Source organism: Ambystoma mexicanum, chromosome 1p (assembly GCF_040938575.1).
Source record: "Ambystoma mexicanum isolate Mex_15411 chromosome 1p, UKY_AmexF1_1, whole genome shotgun sequence".
Taxonomy (NCBI): domain Eukaryota; kingdom Metazoa; phylum Chordata; class Amphibia; order Caudata; family Ambystomatidae; genus Ambystoma; species Ambystoma mexicanum.
Window position 1 is genome coordinate 1,075,992,879 of NC_090921.1, and position 26,968 is coordinate 1,076,019,846.

General features: G+C 45.2%; 1 protein-coding gene across 5 annotated transcripts in view; it reads right to left on the reverse strand.

The window, feature by feature from the left end:
• Positions 1-26,968, reverse strand: part of LOC138448032 (death-associated protein kinase 2-like) — a 709,206-nt gene that overhangs the window by 210,201 nt on the left and 472,037 nt on the right. For 2 of the 5 annotated variants that reach the window (XM_069604570.1, XM_069604572.1), the window contains one exon: positions 6,000-6,071. The exons of the other annotated variants lie outside the window; for them this stretch is intronic. In XM_069604570.1, coding sequence (XP_069460671.1) covers positions 6,000-6,068 — 69 coding nt within the window. In that variant the 5' untranslated portion in view covers positions 6,069-6,071. The remainder of the gene's footprint in view (positions 1-5,999; positions 6,072-26,968) is intronic. 5 annotated transcript variants of the gene reach the window in all.

The following is a 26,968-nucleotide window of genomic DNA, read 5'->3' on the forward strand; positions in this document are numbered from 1 at the left end:
CCTTCATCTGTAAGTTTGCCACAGACTTCCTCCCTGGGATATGTATGAACACTTGTAGCCCTTCTGTCCCAATACAATTCAGGTGTGCCACCTCTTTCTCAGCGGCCCTGAGATATACTTCAAATGCATCGATCCATAGTTCTCACAGCACGGAGGATCATCTGGGCTGGCCAGGAAACTGCATATTCACTCAAAGGGCTGAACCAGCACTGCCCATCCTTTTTTACGTAAGCCTGTAGGTGGTGCTAAAGTTGTTCAGTTCCTGATTGCTAACATGCAGAATGTACCGCCAAGCGCGTAGCGCAGTGCTTTGTTCGACGCGTAGACCTGTTGATGAGGTACAGTGATGGACTGTCATCCACTATAGCCGGAATTCTCTTAGGCCTTTGGCACAACTGTATCCCTGGAGTGTGTGTGTGTGCGGCAAAATACCTTCCTCCTCCATTGCTTTCCTCTGCATGCTTGCCAAAGATAGGTGACAAGCCCCGCACCTCACTTCTGCGCAGCTCCCTATGCCAGCACTGCCCAGGAACTGGGCGACTGGCTCAATAGGTTATGTCACATTTCAGCTTTTGACTAGCAGCATTATTCTGCAGCAGCACAACTGGGTTCCCTGTGGGGTGCTCCAGCTCCAGCCCGTCGCCAGTGAAGTAGTGAGGGGTGCACAGTAACAGCCCACAAATTGACCAGATGATCTTGCAGGGTTGTCTGGTAGAATGCCATGTGGTGATACAATTAAAGTACATAACAGCCACTGGGCCAAAGCATGCAAGAACTGAAAAGAATGAACACACAATACACCCAATACCAGTAAAATGATGATGGGATTAAAAAGACTTGGGGGGAGGGGGGATTTTCACCTGAAATGTGAAAGTACAATAATGCATTTGAGCCAAGTTACACATTTCACAACGCCACCTAGTAACCATCGTTGGAAGTTCGCCTGTAGTTCAGAGCCACATCAGCAAGGCATTATGAGTATGCAAATTAGCTTGAATTTGCATTAATTTGCATTCCCACAATGCCTTGCTGGAATATTGTACATATACCACTACTACAACACTTTCCCTGTAGGTTGGTTTGCTTCTGACAATCAGACGTGTAAAAGGTAGAATAGTGGGGAAATGCGCCTTGAGAAGCATATGGAAAATATGTGGTACCCATACAACAGACTCCAGACAAGGGTAAAGTTCACAGCTTCAAGTGTAATTCACCTTTTTGGGATTGCCCCTTTTCCAGAATAGTACCCAAGATAGGACTCATCCTACATGCCTCCGTGTCAGGCGGTAACTTCAGCTTCGTCCGCGAGGGCCCATGAGGATTGATTCTCTAGGCTTCAGTACTGAAAAACTGCCCAAATGCAGAGGTCTGACTTCCTCCTCATCTGGCCCGCAGATCTCTCTGCAAACAAGGTCATTGGAACCAGTCTAGCCCCTCAAAAAGGGACAGGACCACACATCCCAAAAAAGCATCCTTGCATACAACAACGTAGCCAAGTCCATTTCAACCAACAAACCAAATCACTGTTAAGCGACGCTCGAACAAGAATCCGCCACCTAATCTCAAAGCAGGAAATGTACTGTGCATCAGGACAAAGTGTCCTTAATAGTAGTGTGTGTGTGTGATTAAAACAATATACAGATAAATAATGACCGATCACACACAGCGGTCTTCTTCACACAGGGAAAGGTACATGAGCAGTACATCAGCATGCAGGCAGTAGCAAAGCAGGCACCCTCAGCCTAGGGACACAGAGACACAGGCAGGCGAGTGCTTCTCATTGAGATGCAGGGCACGTGGTCTGAAGCTTCCGCTGCTGCAGTCACTGGAGGCGAGCCAGCTCTCTACCCAGTGCTGAACTTCAGCTCAGGCTCCCCAGTACTGCCTGCAGAGCAGAGCCGCAGCGGCACTCACCCACACAGCTGCCCATTAATGAGCAAAAGCAGCGCCCCACCACAAAGAACTCGAGTCTCGGGGGCAGGGGAGTTGCTAGGTCTGGAAAAGACCCGGGGCTAAACTGATGTGGGAACTGTTGGGACTCGGAGCTAGCTAGTCTTTTGGCTGTAGCTCCTGAGATTCTATCCGGGGCTACAACCAAAAGATCAGGGGCTATAGCCCCCTTAGCCCCCCCCTAGCAACGCCCCTGCTCGGGGGCCTTCCTCACAGGGGGAGTTCAATGTCAAGCCTGTGAAGCTTACACTTGACACAACAGTTATCTTGAACTCACCCCAGCATAAGGCTAAAGGCATTCCAGAATGATGCCGGATGGAACTAGATCAGGAGGAGTGAGTGGTATTAGGGAAGCTGCCGCACATTACTGAAGCTAGTAGTGCTCTAAATGATGTATCTGCCCCTGCACGGGGGTCAAGAATGTACCAAAATGCCCCCTCTCCAAATTTAAGTTTCAGCACAGTGGGTAAACCTAGGATGACCAGCGCGCGTACAAGATATGGCATGACAATATGCTATGGGTAGTGGGGCAGGTAGGTGTGTGTGCGTGTAGATCTAAGGACGGCATTGTGGAGGTCAGGAAAAGCCCACAGGTGTCCTAAAGTGGCTTAATTTTGGACCATAATTGATGCATTACTGCTACCAATAGTTTTGCCTCAGTCGCCTCGTGAGGCTATATACTTTGGCTCACAGGTGGCTCTTAAGCACCGCCATTATTGTGGCTCATTGATGACACTTTAGGGCCTCTAATAAAACAACTAGTGAAGTTTCGGGAATCGGCGCACCGGATCCCCGTTGGTTGCACACGTTCCTTCTAAGACTACCTCTAGTTTGCTAATCCCAAACAAAACCCAGGTACCTCGTTCTCAATCTCGAGGGAGAGTGCCGGCAACATCCAGGCTTAAGCAGAGAACACTGTTCCACTCATGGTGGAAGCCCTTCCTGGTACGTAACAGCATTAGAGGAAGGTGCTTGACACACACTCATGTGACACGTACCACATAGAGACTGCCTCTGTCAGTAGTCGTCGGTGCTTCTAATGGAAGTTCTTACGATTCATTGCGTTCCTGCCAAGTTTAGTGCTGTTGCCTTTCTGACCCCTGCTTCTGATTCACAGACGCTGCATTTTGCCTGATCCTTTTACTATGTTTCACACCTACTGTTTTAGCCAACTCTGCCTGCTTAACTGACTGCATTTGGATTGCTATCGGACCTTGTTTGTTTGCCCGCTCATTGCCGAACCGTTTTTGCTACTTGGACTTCTCAACCTTACCCCTCAGCTCTGCTCGCTCCTCTGGTTACTCTCCGGTCCCACAAATGGATCCTCCACTTCTGCTCTGCAACAGCACTCAGGATTCTGAGTGGGTAGCTTTGGTGCTGTATTCCGGACACAAGGATTCCTCGCTCTACTAAGACCTTATCCAGGCATCCTTGTGCCGTTGGGGTAGGTTCCTGTACCATATGAGATTGAAAACTGAACATACTCATTGGATTCAACATTGACGGAACGTCCCAGGGTTACTCTTCCGGTAAGATCGGTTCCTTTTACCTGTTTCTGTCATCTGCTCATTTGTTTCCTTCACCGTCACTGAGTGTGCATCATGTTTTAGGTATGCTCTTTCCAGTGAAGAGTACCCCGGGACACTGTTCGACAGCTCCGCTGCAGGGCCCGCTATCTGGAACCTCTCCCACCTGTGGAGGTTGGTTTTGTCTGGTCTGTATTGTGGGAGTGTTGTTCATAAAAGCTAAGCAGTCTTGCTAACTGGGTCTTTTGCCGTTAACAGCCGGAGTGCCATGGGTGTGTGTCCCATCTTTCGACTAATTGATCCTTCTTCTTGTTCGTTAACTAAGTTGAGAGTTACGTGGCAGGAAGAATCCATCAGCTACGAACGAAACGTGGGTACCAGACTGTGTCTCCCTCTACACTGCCGGACAGTGTCTGCAGTGAGCCTAACATGAGGCTGCACAGTTTTTCATTCGTGTTGGTTCCTCAATGGCGTTGTAGCTTCAAACAGAGGGGGTCAAGGACTGCACCATAAATGCATGGACTGTGGCATGCAACAGACAGGGCACACAGAAAGCCATGGAGACCGACGAGGCTGGCGGGGATGATCAAGAGCAGAGAAGCTGTGCTTCTCTCGTGCTGGTGGTCCTGTGGCCATGCAGGCTGCACGAGAGAGCACAGCTTCTCTGCACGTGATCATCGCTGAAGGATTTACTTTTACCAATGCCAAAACTGTTGCCTTTGCCATGCTTGTTTATATAGCATTTGTTTATTTAGCTGGGGTTTGCCTGTACTGGGAGCGCTCCTAACATTTGATAAAAGGTGGAATTTATGAGAGAGAAGAGAGAAAGAGAAGAGAGAGAGAGGAGAGAAGATCGAGAGGAGAGAAGAGCGCAAATGGAGAGAGAGCGAATGGAGAGAGGAGAAAAGGGGAATGGAGAGAAGAGAGAGAGTGATCATGAAGAGAGAAGAGAGCAAATGGAGTGAGTGAGAGAGAGAAGAGAGAGAAAGAGATAAAGAGAAAGAGACACACACCTCTAACCGGGATGAATTAATTTAGTCCCATTGAAAAGGCAGGATTAGGTCTTGGAGAGAAGAGAGAGAGCGAATGGAGAGAGAAGAGAGAAAGCGAATGGAGAGAGGAGAGAGAGAGAAAGCAATTGGAGAACGGCCTTCAGAACCTGCTCCATCCATCTCGGCTGGCAAGCATGCATTACCCGAGCACCACATGCAGCTTTTAGACTAGATTCATGCCATTCTGACACTGAAAGGAGTTAGGGGTATTTAACCAGAAACGTAGTTCCATTACTGAGCTTTTACCCAGATCCATTACATCCAGATGTTTCCAGGGAAACCTGTTCACGACTGACAGACGTGTCCCTGCTCAGAGCACGTACATTGCACTTTCAATAAACTCTAAGGCAACTGAGCATCTCCCGTGTTTGATGGTAAATGTGCAAAGGGGGCGTGATCTGTGGATGGATTTCATGTTATGAACACCAAGGCCTTAGTGAATAAGCCTGCTAGTGATCTATTCATAGGTGTTAACCCTTCAAGTGCACAGAAGCAGAAAGAATGGCACTGAGCGCACTAGCCTTTTTTGCTGTGTTTCACCAGCCCCTACTATTTCCATATCGCTTATGCACAAAATATATTTCTGTGTCCGCTGGGAGCAGATTAGGGCCCGCCAGGTACAGTGCAGTGGTTGAACTGGGACAGACCAGTTCCTGTTGCAAACAAAACGCTTTCACAATAGGGTAACGTTCGACTCTGTGCAAAGCTGTGCGTGCACTGCTTCGAGGTTTCTGCAATACAGCTCCTGACCAGGGAAGGATTGACCAAAAGGCCTAGTGCCCAAGTGTGCCAGAGCGCAAGCACTCCTTGCACGAGGCCTCTCCCTGCGAATTATTGTGAAGGCTCCGTGCGTTACTTATCACAGAGATAGGCCTCCGTTTGGCACGAGAATGGACGATGCTAGGAGATAACAAACAGGAAACCTGTCAGGGAATGCTGAAAAAGGCAAATAAACCACAGATCAAGGTCGGCTTGGAACGTTTTTATTAGTAAAAACAAAGCACAGCATGCACAAGGCACAAAGGGGGCGAGGGGGGGTGACACGTTTTACGCTCACAGAGCGCTTGCTCACATATATTCATTTCTTTTGCCAGCCGGGGCACGAAGGTGGCACCAGTTTAGTTCAAGCGTGTAAGTGTTTTTGAAATCACAGCAGGGTGAAGCCTGGTGGGGTGGGTTTAAGGCACGTTGAGGGGCGAATGAAGCCGTATTTCAGAACGCAATCTGAAGAATTATTCTTAAAGCTTAACAACGAAAATGTGTTTTGCGCTGGTGAGCAAACAGATTTGTAGAGTCATAAAAAGCCAAGCAGAATCAAGAGAGCAATTGCTGCTCCAGCAAACGACGATTGCAAGGCCAAGATCATTGCAAGCGGCAAGCTTCCCCCATCTTGAATCAACAGCGCCCAGCAGAGCCCAGCCACCATGCCCGCCACTCCCATAGCACCGCTCCCTAAGGTAGCAACTCTCACCTCACTGACTTCGGGAGGGCTCCTTGCCTGGGCCTGGGCAAGACTTGGAGCATTCTCACACTCTGCCATTGGCTGGAATCATAAAAGGGTAAAGGTTAGCTTCTGGGTCAGTCAACAAGCACATTCTATGGGGGGCGGGGGGGTCATATCTCCCATTGACCCGAGTGTATGAGATATCCCTGCAACAGCGAACAGCTCCCAGGAACAGGGCCTAGAAAGAAGGCGCTGCAGAAGGGACTCAGCGATCGAGGCTAGCATAGGTCATTCAAACCAAAGAGGAGACATTATACCAATGAGCACTAAAACAATCGCCCACAATGTGTACGGTTTGCTCGTCATGCCTAAAGCATGCACAGACCAATCTGTTACTGAATAGGAACAGCGTGTTCAAAATAAACATGTCCACATATCAAAGTGCACAGTGCAAAAATGGGAAGTACTGGCAGTCCAGCTTTGGCGAGGGTGGAGGCAGTGGAGCGTTGGGAGGGCCATGGGGAAGGACTTCTCACCCCTGGTCTCTCATTTGTTAGGATAGGCGTTGCTATGGGGACAGGCATTTCTCAAAGGTTTGCCCAAAGTCAAATGTGTAAATACTCCCCAGAAGTAGTCCAGAACCAGGCATGTCATTTTCTTCAATGTTAATCCTATGGACAGTGGAATTTCTGTAATTGACATCATTGAAGGGGCGGGGCAATTGCAATACTCCGTGTTTGTGGGAGGCTTTACGGCACTTCTAAATGAAAAACGTGCTCGTTTCTCATTACACTGCACTTGATGCATCAGCAGCAATTCTAAACTATGCTCACAAGTTACCAATAGTTTACAACAGTGTGAAATACATGGCATATTATTTTCATTCTATAGAAAGTGGCCAGGCTCACACTGTATCCATTGACAAATGAAAATAATTTGCTGTTAATAGTTTCATGTTTCCTTACTTTACATGTTGAAATGTCTCTGTCGGAGGAGTCCCGCATAGTGCTCAGCTGTCATTGGTATGACTTTTCAGCGCTGTACCCTTGCCCTGAAAGTGGCAGCGCTACACAGTTCAGGGATCTGACAAACCAGAGCCTGCTGCTTGCATGAATGGTGCATTGGATGTGAATTGCCTACAGTGTTACCTCCCAGGTGCATCATGGGATAGGAGAGGTTTCGAGTGCTGCACCTGCATTGTGCTGAAGTAGACTGAGAGGTGCAGTGCATGCAGTGACTAATGCATGATGGGCCAGGGTATTTTTATTGGGTTCCTTGCATCCCCCTCCCACCGGCCACAGGTAGGGTGGTCAATATTTATCCAACAGAGTTCAGCCTGAGGGCAGGAATGAGAATTATAGTCTGTGGGTTGAGGCTGGGAAGGGCGATACCGGGATGTGCTCCACACACACTGGTGTATTAGTGCAATGCAGTGGAGACATGAATGGCGACCAGTGTATCCCCGGCAGAGTGTAAGAGCTAATCGGATTTACCCAATCTTTGCATACACGCAGCTCTATGAGAATCTCAAAGCCAGGTGGAGATAGATGCCTTTAGTACAGTGGTGCATCTGTGCATGGGGAGTTCTTGTATAGTGATGTATGCCACGATCAAGGCCGTCTCACAGCAGCGAGGGTGTGGAGCAGAGGGAGCAGTTGAGGATTGTGAGGGGTCAGTAATGTCAGGCAGACAATTGCTTGTAGATTTCTGAAAATATGCCATTCTATTAAAGACCTTGCTTGCCCTACTCTACAGAGGACTTCCCTACTTAGTCTAAAGGCTGAGGCAACATTCTCTAGCATGGAATCACTGGCCCTTACACTAAACAACAAACATACAAAGGAAATGATATAGCAACACAATAAACAATATCAAAGTAAGTGTCATTGAAGACCTGCTTACTGAAATGTGCTTAAAGGAAATATAGTGTGTGTGTGTGGCCCAGGCGTGCCCATGGGGGGCTGGATTGAAGATTTGTATCTCAGCATCTAAGGCTTAACCTTTTACAGCTCACATCCAACATCCACCTACCTTTGCATGATTGCACAACTGTAGCTGTTAATTGCCGAAAGAGGGGGGCGGGAGGGGGGAGCAATGGCAAAAGGAAGAATACATGTTGACTGTACGCTCTTTAAAGCTACCTGTGATTTGATTGCTCATCATTTGGCACATGTTTATTGCCTCTCCTGTCTTTTCCGGGGCATCTAGAAAAAGACACCCTGCGAGGCGTCGCGCCCAAACTTCAATCAAAACGCGAGCGGCTAAACACGTGACAGTGTCTTTGCGAGCTCCGCAGGCTTATCATTCGGAGACATCGCGGCCTTCACAAATGAGTGAGGAGGGGGCGGGTGAAAGATCAGTCAGACCAGTTCCCCGCCACGCGCCCCCCCCCACCCCCCATTCTCCATTTAAACCTTAGATGGACGGAAAGGTTTGGCTCTCCCAGAAATTCTACCCAAATTTGAGTGGGTTGTCCGTTATTGCCGCCTCCGAATTGAACTCTGCCTGCAAGTCGAAAGGATTTCCCCAGCGAACTGTGGCCCTGAAGAATGCGGCTGGGGATAATAAATCAGTTTGAAAAATGACGGACTTTTATCCTGCTTTTAGTAATGGAGCATTATGTAATCCAGCCGCCATCTCTAGTAATGAGGCTGAGACAGGCGGAACAGTTAAAGACGCTCATACAGATGTTGCCTTTCGTACGGATTTCACAAATGACCTCATGGCCTCACTGCCCTGTCTTAGGTCTAAAATGATTCAAACGAAAGTAAAGGCCCTAATTATTCCTAACACCGGACAGGTGATCAATGTCTCCACAGTTATAGCAAGTTCGCCAGTACAACGTATATCGCTGCACAGCCCACCACCTTTATGCCCAGTTGTAAATACTGTAGGGTGACCATATTTACAAAAAAAAAAAGAAAAAAGGAAAGGCCATAGACATTGAAGTAGGACTACTGCAAATACACATATAACTGTAGTCCTACCATGTCGCTGGCCTTTTGCGGGGGTGGGGGAGTAGGGAGGAGGTGTACTCACGGACACACTCCTCATTGGAGGAGAGCGCCAGGGAGGAAATGGGGCCTGAAAATCATTTCACGCCCCCATTTGTGCAGGAAGAGTTGCGCTGGGACCCAATTTTTGGGATTTCCTAATCGGGTCCCGGCATAAATAGGCACTGTAGCCACCCACCTTGCAAACCCCGGACGGGGTTTTTAAAATTAAAAAAATCCTGGGACCCCGGGACAAAGGGCAATTTCACCAGACTGTCCCTGGTAAACGGGACGTCTGGTCACCCTAAAATACTGCTAATCCTGGTGATGTGATCAGGCGGTTACACAAGATGCTACTAGCACCCGCTGCAGCTCAAGTTAACAATGGCGCTGGAAGTATTCCTAGATCAGAAACCGCCTTAACTGCTGCGGTAGGATCAACTAGATCAATGGAAAAGAGAACTGCAATAACGCTTTCGCGCCAGGTGCCTGCTAGTTACCTGGCGGCCTCAGTTGTGGGGGAATTAACAGCAGAGGGGGGACCCTTGGAGGAGTCGGCAACTGCAGAGGAGAGTAATGTGACCAGCTCATCAGATTCTATGTGTGATATATATCGGAGACTCTACTAGTACATTTGAAATCAAAATGTGACTATAGCTGTCAGCCTAGAAAAGGCCTGAGGCCAATCCCAACGAACAATGGATTGTGTACAAAAGTTAACCAACGCAGTTTGCGTTTTAGCGAATTTCCAGGACAAGATCAATGCGAATATAGATGAACTTGAATTGGCGCTAACGAAACAGCTAAACGAAACAGCTAAACGCGCCCTTAGGTGCACAAAACACAGCCATGAATAGACTCGACTTGTACTCCACAGTTTGGTATCAATCTGAGAAGAAAGAAACCTCCAAGCAAGCTATAATGTATGAAGATGTCCCAACAAAGAAGAGCAGGGCTACTAAAGTTGTGACACCAAGTGAACCGTGGTAAACCAAAACAGCAATGTGTTCACATTGGGGAAAAGGTAAGAAAGCAATACTGTGGCATTGTGTGTCCACAGAATGATAAAGAACAAGACACTAACAATGTGGAAGAAAATACTTTAACCGAGAGGGGCGGTTTGTGGCCCATCTCCTTCCTGCTATGGTAGTGGTGGGCCAGACCACAAATACTGCTGCTGTACAGACGGAGTCGAACAATGATATAATGCTGATGGAAGCGTTGGTAGTACCCCCGCAACCTGTTAAATTAACGGCTGTACAAATTCAGAGCATTTTTGGTGACGCTAAGAGTTCCTATATAAATCGATGTCGAGTATTAGAGTTGTTTCACTCTGTGATTCCAGCCATGAAATACGTGTTGTGGACATTTGTGAGAACTCCCTCAGTGTTAAAAAGACAACATCAATTGTCTTATCATACCAGAGCGACACTGGCATATGTTATGGACCATCGTCTTGCTCTGCATAAATGGGGCTCTGAGTGCACACCCTTTGAGGTGGATGGGAGGCTGGGGCATAAGTATGGTGGCAGCAAGGGTGGTCAGGGAGTGACTCGTAGGTGCCACTCTCCACCACAGGGCAATAACATTGCTCTTCTGGTCAGTCGCCCAAGTGTCAACTACTGCCACCAGGGTGATGAGTTCCACTGGGCATGGCTGGCTAACATGCTAGACCAGCAGGGCCTGCCACGTTCTTAGCCGCAACCCTGTCTTTCGCTAGTTCTAAATTCAAACACACAAGGAATTTCTCACATTTATGAAGAAGGTAGTCTGTTGGATCATAATGATAGATTCACCATAATTGCGTTACAGGAAACCTGGCTCACGACTTCCTTGGTGATTGACGGTTGGAACACTCTTTCTTGTACAGGGCCTGAGAGGCCACCTGAAAGGGGGGGTTGGTATTGACTGTCAAGAAACCTTTGAGGTTGGAGGTTGTTTGGAGTTCAAGGATATCCTTGTCAGCAGAATTTCCTTTCCTCAAGCTACTGCCCTCTAGCCAAGGAAAGAACTCTTTATTGTCAACACACATTATCTCCCCTGTAAAAGGTGTCACGCATCTATAATTAAGGCAGTCAAAGCAATAATCAGTACATTGGGTGCTGGCTCACCTGTAGTCATCTGTGGGGACTTTAATGCGAGAATACCGAAACTAGCACCGTCCGAATTATGTGATTCGGTTGGTATCTCTTCGGTGCAGACTAGCAGACTTAATATGTCCTGTAAACGGGGCTCCAGCTGGGCTAATTTGCTTTATTCCTATGACTGTCATATGGTGAATGACCATCTGATATTCCCGCAAAATACATACAAACTGGGAATGTATCAAATGGCATACTAGATTATATATTTGTGCCTAACTCATTCAAGTTGATCATCACAGGTGTGTGTATGTCAAAGGGACGATAGTGACCACTACCCTTTAGCGATTAGTTTGAACCTTGAAATCGTGAACTCCGATCCTACCCACTCTGGGCAAGTGCTAGTCAAGGCCGCATTACTGAGTCGGATCTCTTGGAATGAAGGGAATTTAAGGACGGCTTCTGATATTCCTGGGCCACCTGGCACAGATACTCAATGGCCTGTGGTTCTTTTTGGAATAATTGTGCTGATGAAGCCGAACAGTCGTAAGTCACTGAGTCATGTATGGTGAGCATTAAGGGTTGCTCTGTAGTGGCATCTAAAACCTATAACAGGGTTGGTTTTGTCCCAAATAAGAAACATCAGCATCGGCCCAATATGGCCCTGCGTCACGTCCTGCAAGTTTTATCTCATGGGCAGCTACATCCAGCTTTATACGCCGCAGAGGCAAAAGCCATCAAAAAGTCCTACGCAACATGGCTAAGAAAACACCAATTTGTTAAGGAATGGTCGACTTGGCATCTTCTGGTTTACTCGTTACAAAACCACGATACAACAATGTTCTGGAAGATAATTAATGGAAACAGCCCAACAACCACAGAAATAAATGGAGTCTCAGCGAAAAATGGGAATCTTACGTGGCGCAACATTTTGGAGGGGGAGGGTCGAATAGCACGTGTGCGCATGTAACCAACTTCAGATGGCTATATGGAAAAAGCATCTGTGATATATATGGCATTATAACGGCTTGCAAGACTTCGAGCCCCAGGTCTGGATGGGATTTGTTGCTCCTTAATTAAGATTGATCCAACTCTCTGGGCAAAGGCTCTTCACTGGCTTTTTGGTTTGATCAGTGTGTTACAAACAATCCCGGTATCGTGGCGGGAAGGCATAATTCCATTGTTAAAGAAAGGTAAGCACACTGATCCAAAAAATGATCGTCTTCTGGCAATGTTAGACATCCCAGCAAAGATCTTTGCTCGAGCACTACTGTCAGAGCTCGAAGACTGGTTGGAGGCACGAAACATTGTACCAATAAATCAAACTGACTTCCGCAAGGGCTCTAACACAACTATCAACTGTCTTGCCTTGAATAGCATCATCCAGCAGGCATGGTCCATACATAAAACGACCATTCATGCAGCATTAATTGACTTCAGTGCAGCGTTTAATATTGTTGACAGAGCGAGCGAAGCTCTGGAACAAACTGTGCGTAGGTGGCATACGTTTTGGTCTGCTAAAGATGATCATTTATCTTCACGACCGCACTTGGGTGAAGGTTTGCAAGGACCAGGCCGGCAGGACAACTGAATGGACGGAAGGGCTCAAAAATCAATAGCCGCCACAGCCGAAATAAGGTAAATTGGGGGGTTAATAAAGAAAACAAAATGGGGACAGAGGGTGGGGGGAAGGTGGCTTGGAACGTAGGCTTACACCAGCAGTTCAAGCCCAAGTTCTTAGCCACCCAATTGGCTGGCTCCCCCGCCCAGGGTGCTAATGAAGGGAGTAAATGTGGGGTGAAAATACAGCCCCGTAGTGGAAGAGATGGAGAGACCATGCTAGGCCCCTATTGTCAGAGTGAAGCTGGCTAATGTAGAGTCCCATTGAAATATAAAAACCAGAACAAAACTGTAATTTCCGACATAAGGCCTAGTGAAATTAAAAGAAATGGGCCTAATTCTTCTCTACTAAAATGGACAGGCGCTGAAGTGAAAAATAATCTACCCAACTGCTGGATAATCCCAATGAATGGGAAAAGACATACTGCAGACGCAAATTTTGTGTAAACTGGGAAAATGCACCTTTTGACAGATCAAAACTGAAGCAGTACACATTGAAAAGATACATTGAAATGCTGTGCCTTTGAAAAATAAAAAGGAGGATTTGTGCCTTAAATTTAGGAAGTGAAGCCAAGTGACATATTTCATTTGACACACAGAAAGACACTTACCTTCCACCAATAAACTGACATTCAAATGGAAAGACCAACTTTGTTTTTAAAAGGGGCACTGGTTTCCCATGTTAAATAATAGCATATGTGTGGACAAGTTAAGAGGAGCACGCATTTCTTTTCAACCAGCATATGAAAGAAATGTATTAACATATTGACAGAAGCCATAATAGGCAATGAAAAATGTTACATGTAAACATCTTTTCAATTTAAAATGCTATTTTTCTCAGAATGGTGCATGTAACTGGCTGCTGCTGCTTCCAGCCATTGAACCGCTGTGTATCCAGACCTTTGGGCTGAGGTCCTCTAGGAGAAAAAGGCCTGGTGTTTAGTTAAATGCTAAGAATTACAAAAAATGTGATCAGAATTGTGGAGGGGAAGATAAGCCGACCAGCAGAAATGACCTTTGATGTCAGGCCTCCCCATTAACTATGCATTAGTGGCCAATTACCAGGGCTGACTCGATCTCAAGAAATGGCCTTCAAATGCTGAAAAAAAACAGGCCGTGCTGATAAACAAATGTTCATGTCATGTGACAGAAGTGAAATGAAACTTAAGAAAAGGTGGGGGCTATTTTGAAACAGAGGGGCACATGTGAAGCATTGCCTGATTAACATAGGATTACATTTTCCTTAATAAAAAGAGCATTGTTTGTCCCAGTGAGTTCATCCGACTCATATTAAAGGGCATAAGAAGCCCATCAGCACCATGTAAATATAAATTCTGCGTGATTTATACAATGTGAGCTATGAAGAATATTGTGATTCCGGCCTTCTCATAATTCCGAGGAAATGGAAAGTTGGTGTAGTGCTCAAAGGGGAAATTAATATTTGAAGTGTCTGATTTTTTACTATTTCGGCTCACGAGCAATTCAGAAAAAAACGGTAGCTCCTCCCAGGAAGGGCGTGCCGAAATAAGATTAGTATTTTCCGACCTGCCATAAAATATAGAACTCAAATATTTATATATGCGCCTGTAGTCATCTGAAAAATTAGGGTAGCTGGCATGTTGTGAGATTTTAAGGAACACTAAAAGTTAAACCTACGTGTCATTTTGGGATAATGAATCTTTCTCCTCCCTCAGCCTCCGCCATCCACACCTCAAAACTCCGTGTCCTAACAGCAGGCAGTGGGTATATTGAGGGCAGAGGGGGGGGGGGGAGCTAGCAAATCCGTATTGTGGGAATATGCTGGAGCACATGATGTGGAATTGCGTAAGAGTGCATGATTTTTGGCAGGAAATTGGTACAATATGTGAGGGAGTGCTTGGCAAGAAAATTGATTATGTCTTTAAGACAATGATCTTGGGTGGGGACGAGTTATTGGAAGATCTGACAACCTATCAAAAGAAGTGACTACTTAGAGGTGCTGCAATTGGTTAGAAAATGATCTTACGTGGGTGGCAATCTAGGGTCTCTCTGACTATAGATGACTCGATTCATGAAATGCATAAAAAATTTGCTGAAATGGAGAGGATGATCTATAGGAGGGAAAGGAAAGTTGATCTTTTTGAAAAACTGTGGAGGAGGTTTTTGGACTTGTACTAGTTTCTGCATGTTGTGTATATGCACTGGACGGTGGGTTGCGGGATTCAGGGTAGGAACTGTACATACTTTAAGGTTTATGTATATAGTTTTTCACTAATTTCCTCGCATGATTCTTTGTTCTTATGCAATTTATTTTTGACTTGATCATCTTTACTTGTTATGTCTCTTTCTGAATAAAATGAAAAGAAATAATTTTTAAAAAATGATAATAATGGAGTGTCACCAGCCCTATAAGAGATCAGTTTTAAATCTGAGAGAGACTTTTGGCTTGACTTTTCCACTCTATTCCCGGAGGTAGTCTACATCTGGACTCTTGCGAGGAACAACTAGCAGAGAGGCAAGGAGAGCTACCCATGCCATCAAGGTAAACCTTGCCAGGAGAAGAGCTGGTTACCTGGAAAGGCCTTAAACCTTGCATGGGTGACAGAGACTGGGAAAGCTAGAAGCTAGCTGGGCCTGCCATTTGAGGAGCCAGGGGAGGACTGGGTTGCTGGGGACTATCATAGACCGAAGCCTTTAACCAGATGTGTGATGTCCTCATAGGAGCCCTGCTGTTTCCCTGGACGCCCCATAACCAAGGCCTGCCATGTAAGTAGATTAATCCAAATGCCAACAAATGCGTGGGGGGAATCGCCAGCCTTAATCTCCATCTCGGATAGTGGGTAGGGGGTGGAACCGGGGAGACCCTTGGCACATTGTATTATAAGAGAATTAATTCCCCATAGAAAACCACCCTATCCATTTTAATTGAATGTTGTGGCGAACTGGCTGCCTTAAATCCTTTCCATTAAATTGTGGGTGCGGGGTGAAACAGAGCATTGAATTAAAGTTAAATCAATTAATCCCCATATAGAAAAGTCCCTGGATGAGTGTTGTTAAAGTTAGAAATTAACAAAGTTTATGCCCAGTATGTTAGAGCCGGTATAGACAATAAAGTACTTGGGTGACTACCTTTCTGAAACCCCGGTCTTCCTTATCGAAGGAGGGTGTCCATACTCCCAAAATAAGTAACCTTAAAACTCTGCAATTCAAGTGAATGTAGAGTATGCAAAACAAAATTTCCCAATTATTCACTTGCATCCCAAAACAGAATCCCAAGGCCCGGCATTTTATTCAAATAAAAAGCCCCAAATTATTTTCCCATTGTTGTTCCTTTTCCAAAACATTACTTTTCTAATTAAAAAAAAGTCAAAAAGATATTTCTATTGTATTCCCACTCCCTCTAACTTGCATTCAAACCAGAGGGGTCATATCAATTGATGCCTGGGGGTGGGGGCTTCTAGGAGAAAAGAGCCTTATAACAAACTAAGCAATCACGCTGGGAGTTATATTGTTCTATGGGTGAAAATGCAAGAAATCTGATGCAAACTGATGACTGTCCATCTCATTGTACCTGTGTGTTTAGTATCTATAAGTCCATTAGAAATGTAAGTCAGTCAATTGGTGCAAGTCATTTGAAATTGTGATACTGTGTAGTGCCACGGCGTTGGTGGCTGATGTTTTGGTTGTTCTATTATCCTTTGTCAAACCTTAAATAAATATATATTCCTACTATACTCCGGCCTGGTTCATAGCTCATTGGTGGTAAAGAGGGTATTTTCTGAATGGCACTAGATAGGTTGGAGGCCTCACTAAAGTTGAATCTGCAAGGCGATTTGTTTCGCGCCACCTTGCTTGGGGGGTGAGGGATGGGAACTCCCTGAGTTGAGAGTGACCTCCCAATAAATCAAATAAATCATGACAGGAAGTGGTACAAAACAAAGCAACTCACAATATATATTATTCTGTGTTGACCCATTTGTCCTGCATTAGTTTGAAGCAGCCTATAAACATGTGGCCATGTGTTTCATGGGAATGATGAAGGCCCAGAAGAGAAAAGGAGGGTAGACTAGCAGAGATTGCGGGTTTATTTATTTTTGTAAAAAGAAAGAAGGACAGAATGCAATTGAAAACCTGAAAACACAAAAAAGAAAATCACAAAAAACACGGAAGAAAGAAAAAATGAAATCTAGAACTAGCTGTAGACATTGCTGCCTCAGTTCAGACACAGCCAGTAGGGGCGTTTAATTCAGAGCCAGGCTCCGGTCACGCACAGCCGGTGCAATGATTAAAAGCAGCTAATCTGAAGATTTTCTGCAAGAAGTGTGAGCTTGAAGAGGACCATTTATTGGTCATTACGAGGCTCTGCCCGTGGACAAAGGATGCATGCGAGCAGGGGCGTCTCGAAAGGTAAGGCAATTCGTTGTAAGAGCGGGCCGACGGATGAAGGCCGCACTTCAGAGCCAAGCACACGAACACTCGCAAAAGCACGAAGGTCAACGAGTACCATGGACACAAGAGAAGAGGCGAGAAAATCAAAAAGACCGGAAAAACACTACAGAAGAAACGCATTAAACACCCAGCAAATCGCTTTCTCTAACCAGGGAGCAGCACCGATCGTGTGGAGCAGATGAATAAACATGGTTTAGGCGTTATTACCCTGCACTGTACCACTGAGTATTAGATATTAAAGCAGGGAATATACTCACCATGTACTGTGCCATACAATAAGTGTACACTTTTGACCCACAGAATATGCCCACAACATTGTGTAAGAAAAATATAGCGAATGCAGTGTGCCATATCATAATATTGTATGATAGGTAGTGACCATAAGATGGCGGCAGATGATCAGGCAAAGAAAGACTGCAATACGTCCATAGTATAGAGGACATCAATGGCAGAAAAGATGCTCCCATTGATTTCACCGGAGTACACAAATTAGCGACAGAGAATGTACGTACGTCTTGCTGGGATAAAAAAAATATATATCTCTTTGAATGAAGCAAGTGGCAGTGCAAATCGTATCGTGCCGCATAACATAGCCTAATGGTATTGGTTGGGAATAGGCCAACCCCTTTCTACCTATGCCTGTAACATTTTGTGATACAATATTTGCTCATCAAATATTACCTGAAGAGAGAGAATGTCAAGTGTGCCAAAATAAAATGGCCATAAGATTCGGGTGTTGGCAGGGAGGCACCCCACCCCCACCACACCCTCCCACCCCCTCCTTCGCCCCCACTTAGCACTTTGGCTTCATGCGTGACTGCGGCACTTCACCAAGAAGAGCAGAGAGATTCAGAGCGAAGCCCTTTGCGGCGTTCCTATGCATGAAATCAGGAATCTGTAATGTGCACATGTAAAAATAAACTTCCCACCTCCGCATCCCATCAGTGGGTCACTCCCACGGTCGCCCGTGGGCAGCACACGCGGTTCTATGTGCAGCACTGCATGTCTGAGATGCCCCTACTCCAACATATGCCCCTAAACTGTGCTGCCGCTGCCTGGCGCCAAGTAGGAGCCTCGCAGCGCCTCCCCAGTCGCGGTGTCCGTCACAACAGAGAAGGGTTAGCAGGAAGGCTTCATATGGAGGATGGCGGTCATTTTAAAAGCATGTGCTACTTTAGATCCCTTCCATTTTTGAAAGAGCATCTATGCATGCACAGGATGTGTATGGCATGGGGTACATAGAAAGGATTGCATGAGGAAAATAGCCATTGTTTTTAGAGCAGGTGCTTGAGGTTCCAGCTTCATTTTAGACATAAAGCAGCAGTCAAGTCTCATTGGGAAAACAGTGGGTAAGGAAAGTGTGACCCGACTGTGGCCTCTCCCCTCGAGTCACCAATTCCTATACCCTCATAATGCACACTGAGAACAGAAATTACACCCCCCCCCCCCCTGACAAGCGCCCCCTCCTCCCATTCGCAGGTCCAAATTATGATTATGGTATTAAGGGTACAAACCTATGGCATTTTAAACACACTTGGTTGTAAAAATACCACCTGAGTCGGGATAGTATGCGATATTTATAGCATGCGGTAAAAAACGACCTCAAATACTGTCTTTAAATATGAAGTTGCTGTTCTCAACTCCAAAAACCTGGCTCTCCCACATCTCAGACTACTGTGCCACTTGCCCTCCGGTTATACATACCGGGTCAAGGACGGACTGGGGCATTAAATTGGCTGATGCACCAATGAAACAGTGGCCCACCGTCACAACTGGAAATTCATTCCTTTTGTAACACGCCGTTTGTGTAGTACCCAAGAGGTTTTTTTTAATCGTAAAAAGTGTCAGAAATGGTGCATTTTAAAGGACATTTTGATCAGTAACATATGACAAAGCTAGCTGCACAGTGAAGTAGCTCATACCGGACCACTTTAGTAAAAAAATAAAAATAAAACGGCCCCACACTAGCCCATTGGGCCTGCAATTTCCATTGCCCCAATTCCCGGCCCGAGCCTGTACCAGGTGAATAATAATGCGCTCACTTTGCTTTCAATTTGCATCTCTATGGCCCCTCTACCCCAAAGCATTGGGAGGTCAGGTCTCGTTTCCACCTTCCTCTCCCCAGAAAATCTGGACGAGAAAGAGGCAGAATTCAGCAGTTTGTGTCCTTCACAGTCAGATTGAGAAAATGAATAGGCTTGTCACCAAAATAAAAGTGGCCCACAATAGTACACCTCAATTTGCCACTTTTCCCTGGCGTATGACCCTCGTCGTATTTTAGGCAACGTTTTTGGAAAATGGCACCTTTTAAAGCATAGTGGACCCCCAACACTACCAGGTCCACAATGCACTACATTTTCAAAGTGACATCTTCGCTCTCAACCCAGCCCTTTGGCGCAAAGGGAATTCGTTAATGGCCGACTGTGCTTGGCTCCCAAACACAACCAAAGTCTTCCTACTGGGGCATGCAGCCATCTAAGTAGCCCATCTCCAGACCCTGAGCTCTCGAGGCTTAGGCCAGAAGTAGCAGGCTCAGCAGTTGTCAAGGCTTCTCCCTAATCACAGCTTGCTCCATAATGCCTCCTCCAACACCGATGTCCTGTCTGCCAGGGAGCCCTTTGTGTCCTGGGAAATGGAGGGTTTACATTGGCAGCCCCCAGATATCTCTCCCTCCACCTCTTTCTCTCACGTTTACCCTTGGCTAGGCAGGCAACTACATCACCTAGGTCAGGGGACTGCAACCTTTGGCTCTTCTGATGTTTTGAACTACAATTCCCATGATCCCTTGCCATTGACTAGGATAGCTATGGATGGTGAGAGTTGTAGTCCAAAACATCTGGAGAGCCAAAGCTTGCAGCCCTCTGACCTAGGTAAAGAGACTGGCAGCAGGACTGTCTGCAGTTACCATGGTGAAAGCGAGGGGAAGAAAAGACTCAAGTACTCACCTGCGACCACCTTATCTCAGTATCACCCCCACTGTGCTCCAGGACTCTCATATTATAGTCAGAGCCAATCACTTCAGGATCAACCCTGATTGCCATCTCGCCCAAACGGTTCCTATGCCTCATTGCAACTCGCTACAACGCGACTTTCCGCAACACCTTGTACTTTTTGCCAGCAGAGTCTCTGGGACCCAAACAGTTGGTGCTCTTGGCAGCCTGGTTATCCCTTTAACCAACAAGATGTGAAGCACTTCTCAAAGCAATTGCTGTCCTTGCCCACCCTCATTTGGGGGTCGCACCTGAAGTCTCCCTTGCTATCCCTAAATACATTGAAGCTCCGGGGCTTTGGCCAACGCCATGTGGCTGTTTGTTTCTGGAGTAGCTGGCTTTCTTGTGCAGGCCTCTTACTCTTAAAAAACAGCAGGGGGTTCCACAAGTGTGCAGTGACACTAAATAAGAAAAAATAGGAATAACAAAGAATTTGCTTTCTGGAATTCTATACTAAAATTGCTAGACTCATTAAAGGTTTATTGGTTCCCAGTCAATTGGTCGAAAACATTTGGTCGACAGGACAACTGGTCGACACCATTTGGTCGAATGCCAAATGGTCGAATTTTTTTTTTTTTTTTTACCCCTTTTTTGGTTTTTTTGGGGGGGGCCCACCCCCAACCCCCTTTTTTTTCTTTTTTTTTTTCCCACACGAAAACCCACAAAACACATATATATATATAAAAAAAAAAAATTCGACCATTTGGCATTCGACCAAATGGTGTCGACCAAATTGCAGTCGACCAGTTTGCTGTCGACCAATTGACTGGACACCAGGTTTATTTCAGGCAGCGGGTGACTGATTTAGTCTGTTCTTAAACACCTCAAATTCACAATGCAGACAAAAACTTCCCAAAAGCATGTAGAGTAGAATAAGCATCCATTTCGAACTACGTATGTTGCTTTTTGCAAGTTTAAATTATAGCATGTTTTTTTTTTCTGGCGTTGTCTCTGTTACGATCATCAGAAGACATTCCATCTCAGTGTCCTTGGTCTCTTGACAAAATTCTTGTGCCTAAAAACTTGTGTACAGTTTAGAAATGTTTGACCATAGCACATAAAGTGGCCCTTGATTTCATTGTACCACAATTAATGCTTTGTTGTAATGTTGTATCTTCCCGATCTTCGTGGCATGCTGTTCAGGATGTTTGTTTACATGTATGAGAACGAGTGCCCAGAGTACGGATGTCGTGTCAGTGCGCTGCTTTCCCTGCGCTACTCTAAATTCTTTAATACACAGTTATGAACCCTCCGAATGGTATGTATTTTGCCAGCCCCTGAAGCCTGAAAAGTAGATCCACGCAGGGTTGCACCAGACCTGCCGATGAAAACCATGCGGTTAAACCTGTTACCATTTTAATGGTATCCACTACAAAGTGTAATTTTCTTTCGGACTTTGAGAACATTCAGACATGTAATTGCTTATTTTACTATAGGCAGTAAGATAGCTATAGGTGATAAGATAGCTCAGTGGGTTGAGCGCTTGCTTCATGCGATTTGATAAATGAGTATCAACACAGGTTGGGTGATATTGTATGTATATGAGTTCTATATAAAGCGCTTAAGCGCAAGTGCTATATAATAACACATCATTATCATTTGGCCTTGGACGTCTGCTTGCATTCACAGTAATTTGGTAATATGGGCCTATACAAACGGATATTAACGATCAATATATGATGATCCATTCTTGTATGAAATGTATATCACATTACAGTGATATCGTAACCATATTTTTCGTAATGTACTTAGATACAATGCTATGTACAGCTTAATAATAGGATTTAGCCATACAAGCTGCAGCGACATCCTTGCAATAAGTCCATTATATTCTACCATCAGACTTGTTAGAATAATAGTAGCAATACTAAGGAATGCCCAATTTTTATTTAACAGGGAGATATATGAACGTGGTAAAGTGCAGGCGCATTTCTACACCAGGGCACTGCAGCCCGTGTCTGATGACTGATATTAGAAAAGGAATACAAAATGAATTTCTACACCTGTGAATTGACAGGTGTAGAAATTACTGATATTTTTGTCTGTGTTATCACATAATGTGTATGATCATGTATGGGAAATGATTTACCCATAATCAATGAGCACCCTGTGATGTGATTAAACCGACAGGGAGCGACAGCTGGATGAGACAACAGTTCCGCAGTGAAATATCGATTCCTGTTTTGCAAACTAATAAAGTCAGTAATGCATAACCGCACAGTCTTGTGCAGCTCAGCTAACACGAAAATACACAATTATGGGTCCTAAATCTGTGTGTTTCAATTTTAGATTGTTATGAATGAAGTTTGGGGTTAGAAGATCGAAGATTATTGTAACCACAAAGATATTTTTGTCCTGACGAAGACCTGTGTGAAATTGACGTGGGAAGCCCACGTGGGATGGGGGTCTACCTTTTGATGTTTAGGCTGAAACGCAGTGCGTCAACACAACAAATGTTTCAATCCTGTAATAAAGAAAGATTGGGACAATGGACAATAATATATCCCACAGAGATTAAAAAAACAAGAAAAAAGCAAAGACACAACAGAATAAGGCTTAGTGACCTATAATTGGACAGTTTTTAAACATCACATAAAAAACATACTGCCTGTGATTAGAAGACTGAAAAAGAGAAGTTTGATGTTGTTTTTCTTGTTTTTACAGCTCTGTATGTAGATGTTCAGAAACTAAGTGAACCTCTGTCAACATTATAGCTGGGTAACAACTGAACCTGTGGTCCAAGAATTAGGACATGTTTGTTGTACACTAACTCAAGATGAATGTGTTTAATTGATGTTTGTGAATTTGGAACATATGAGACAATAATGCCTTTTTAATATAATTACATTCTCCAGCATAGAGAAATGTGATTAATCAATAAAATTGCTTTTAATAAAGGTATAAAAAGGTAATAAGAATTATTTTGGGACCGTGTGTAGTGTGTTCGTCGGTTGACATCCGAGTCGACCAGTTTTTCAGCCAATGAGGGTTCATAGCATTAAAGTAAAGGAGAAGGAGGAAGTCTGTGATCCTTTTTCGATGTGATCACCCTTGTGATATCACAGACCCCCCCCCGATAAACAAATATCAAGGGTTTGACCTACCATATATACCAATGTTATGTGATGCCACTTCCTGTTTTTTCAAGGGGTGATAGGTTGTGGTCCATCACTTCCTGTGATGTCACTTCAGAGTGGGATCAAATGACATCCCTTCCTGTGATGTCATCAGAGGTCAAGGGTTGTGTGATGTCACTTCCGGTACCCCTGGCATTTTGGTGAAATGACGTCTGTGAATGAATAACCTGTTTGAGCATGCCTGTCATTTTTGTTAATCCAAACAAGATGACCTTGAATTTTACAAGAGGAAGATGGTAAGAAGGGTTGGACTTTAGAAAGTGGCTGAACTCGTTAGGTCAGTGCACACCACAAATAAAGATGTTTTTATGTGTCCTGGTAACAGGTGTTCTTCACTGAATACAGGAGGATAAAAGTTGCCCTGTCCTTTCCTGGAGTCAAACAGGTGATGTGAAGGTTGCACACAGATATCTGTAACAAAATTCTCAACCTACTGAGGTACAGGGTGGTTAACTAATCAGAATGCTACACCCAAAGTCATCAGTGATCAACCTGCACTGCTCATAGCCTGTGCCTTCCTGGCTGATGGACAGTTCTTGTGACTGCCATGCTGCAGCAGCCATGCATTGAGTTGGCAGGATGTGGGGAGGGTACTAGAAATAGTATATGTGTGTACCTATTCATAGACCGCTTAGTAGAGCACTTGCTTTCCTCAGGAGGTCTCATTGCACCATTGGAGACAGTCAAATAAATGGGGAAAAGGCCTGCAGAAAAGATCAGAGATTCCTAACAAAGGTGGATGGAGGAGAGGGGTGGGAGTGGCGCGAGAAGGTGGAAGGTGTATCCAAAGAGGGTTAATAAGAAAAGAGATGTGCTTTTACGTGAACAGAGTTGTAGGACATAGGATCGCCTGCACCTCGGGAAACAGGTATGGAATTCCATATGCAAGTGGCATGGACGTAGAATACCCTTGTTCTAACCATGAGAAATCTAGGTACCACCAATAGTTGAGAGCCCATCAGTCACAAGCACATGGTGGGATTACACAAATGCAGGTAACCTTGAAAGAATGTCATACCAGTACCACTGGTGGATAGTGAACAAAACACATGGCTTTGAGTAAAAATAGCATGGTAACTGTAAGGGCAGATGTTATATGGGATCACCTTTTGAGCCCCATTACCAGACGAGCTGCAGCGTTTTGCAATAATTGGAGTACCATAAGTCATGTTTGTGTAGGCCACGATATGTCATGTTGCAGTAGTCTAGAGTGGATGATATAAAGCCACTCGTGACTGCGAGGAGGGGGGGGATATATGTATTATTCTCTTTACAAGAGGCAGCCAGTGAAAGATTTGTAAATTGATTTTTTTCTGGGTTTAAAGGAAGGTTAGTTGGGTGGCTGTCAAGATACCTAGGGTTCTGATCTCTTGGACAGGATTGGGGCAAGTGTCAAGGGGGGTGGACAGAACAAGCCATTCAAGTCAATTTCAGCTGATCGACGTAACACAATGTTGCTTTTGAAGGTACTGAATATCAACTCATTTCAATTGATCCAGGCATACAGCTCTCACACTTCTGGGTTATCTATTTGCCAGATGGTTGGGATCTCCCTTTCAATATAGGACCTCTGTGGCATGTTGGCATGCTTACAGAAATGCATCCCATGGGTTCCAAGTAGTCTGGCAAGGAATGTCTACTGTGGAGAACCAGGAAAAGGAGTCGGATTAGGACTTAGGTATTTTCTCATTATTTAAATAAATATAATTGAACATGCTATCCAACCATATTGCTATGAGGGTGATTCCCTACCTAATCAACTAAACTAAGGGTGCTCATCAAATGTCCAAAACAAAAATAGTCTGCCGTCCAAAACCTACTTGCTATTTAGCCCTACCACTTTAGAAAAATGTAACAAAATAATAGACCAGAGCCTTTCCACTTGGGCTTCGCCTGGCCAAACTACTTGGGTTCCTCCCAAATAATGTTCATCAAATGGTCAAAGTTCATCCATTTTGCCACAATACAGTTCTCCATCCTCTTTTCAGGTTCTGAATGACACGTCTTAGGTCTTCACACAGATCCAATACTTTGCCTTCTTTAAAGGGAAAAATAATTTTCTTAGTGTGATTCCACCACTTTTTACCTGGTCTTTGATATTGTTCTTAGTTTGGGTTTGAGAAATGGAACCCTCCAGGTTCTCTCTGTTCTCAGGCTTGATCACTATTATTTGTATTTCTAGAGCTCCCCAAAGCCCTCTCTCCCTCCGATGAGTTATACTCAACAGAGTACCTCAGGGGCGTCAGCCCATATACAATGTTCAGGTTTTTCTGGCTCTTGTGGCGAGGTGAAGTCAGACAAAGAGGTGGCATTATTAATATCTAGTTTATTAATTAATCAGCAAAAAAGGGGCTAGCTTTCCCAATCTCTACAAGGTACCCCTTCCTTTTCTAAGATAACTCGGGTGCTCATCGTCAGGGTGAGGGTCAAAAGAAAAATTCTCTGTCCTTTGTCGAACACCTACTCTAACCCTACCACTATGTTACAAAATAGTTAAGCATTTAATGAAAACAAAATACCAGTAGAATGGCTCCCTTCTCCTGGTGAACTGGTTCAGTCTCTTCCAATCTTTTGCTTCAGTCTCTGAGTCATCAAAGGGTTTCAGGGCAGGAGAATGACTCCCTGCGCCTGACCCACCCAATAGTCCACAAAAGTCTCTTTAGTTGCTACAACTGAATTTTACAGACTTGTTCCACAATTCCAATGGTCCTTCCTGATCTTTTCCCACACTGAAAGATTTCTCTAAACAGCTCTGATTGTCTGTTCTTCTCTGCACTGTTAATTTAATCACTGTGGCGAGGGAAGAGTACTCCCAAGGCACTCTTGACTTTTATTAATTTCACTGCCACCACTGCGACGAGGAAGATCACTCGTTGCACTCTTGACTTTGTCAGCTTTGCCAACTACTGCTGTAATAAAGGAGGCTACTCTGGAGTGCTTCTTCTCTGTGGGTTCGCTTTGAGTCACCACTGTGAAGAGGGAGATTGCTCCTGGGTGTTTCCGCTCTTTGGATTCTTAGTATTACCACTACGATGAGGGAGATTACTTCCAAGTGTTTCTTCGCTTTGGTTTCACTTAGTGTTACCACTGTAACGAGGGAGATTACACCAAAGTGTTTCTTCTTTTTGGCTTGTCTTAGTGTGACCACTGGGACGAGGGAGATCACTCCTGTACTTCTCATGAGTTTCAAAGAGGTCACTACTGTCATGAGGGTGAGCAAACTTGATACAGTTATATTCTGGCCCCCTCCTGGGTCTCCCGCTCCGCCAGTTACCTTCTGTCTTGAGGGAGAGCATCACCAGGTCTTCCTGTGGGGTCCAGGCTGCTTCCCTCCACCTCTGCATTTCAGTGGCTCAGTCAACGTCTTCTTCCTGATGGTCTGCCTCTTCCTTTGAGGTCTTGGCAGTATCAGCATCTTTTATGGACTAGACGGTCCACCCTCCTTGGGTCATGCCACTGCCTGGAGCTCTTCCCCCAGACTCGTATATTGTGACTTGTGTTTCTAGGGCTCTCCAAAGTCCTCTGGCCCCATGATATGCTTAATTCAGCAGGAGCTCAATTGGGGGCCTGCCAGTGTCCAGCGTTTGGGTCTCCTGGGCTCCCGTAATGATCTTGGCTTCTCTGGCACTCAGGGACACAACCGTTCGCCCCTCTTCCTGTCATACCTTTTCAGGTGCATTTGCTTCCCTTTCTCTGTCTGGCTCAGCATTTGTCACCCTTCTCATGCAGAGGTTGGTGGTCCAATCA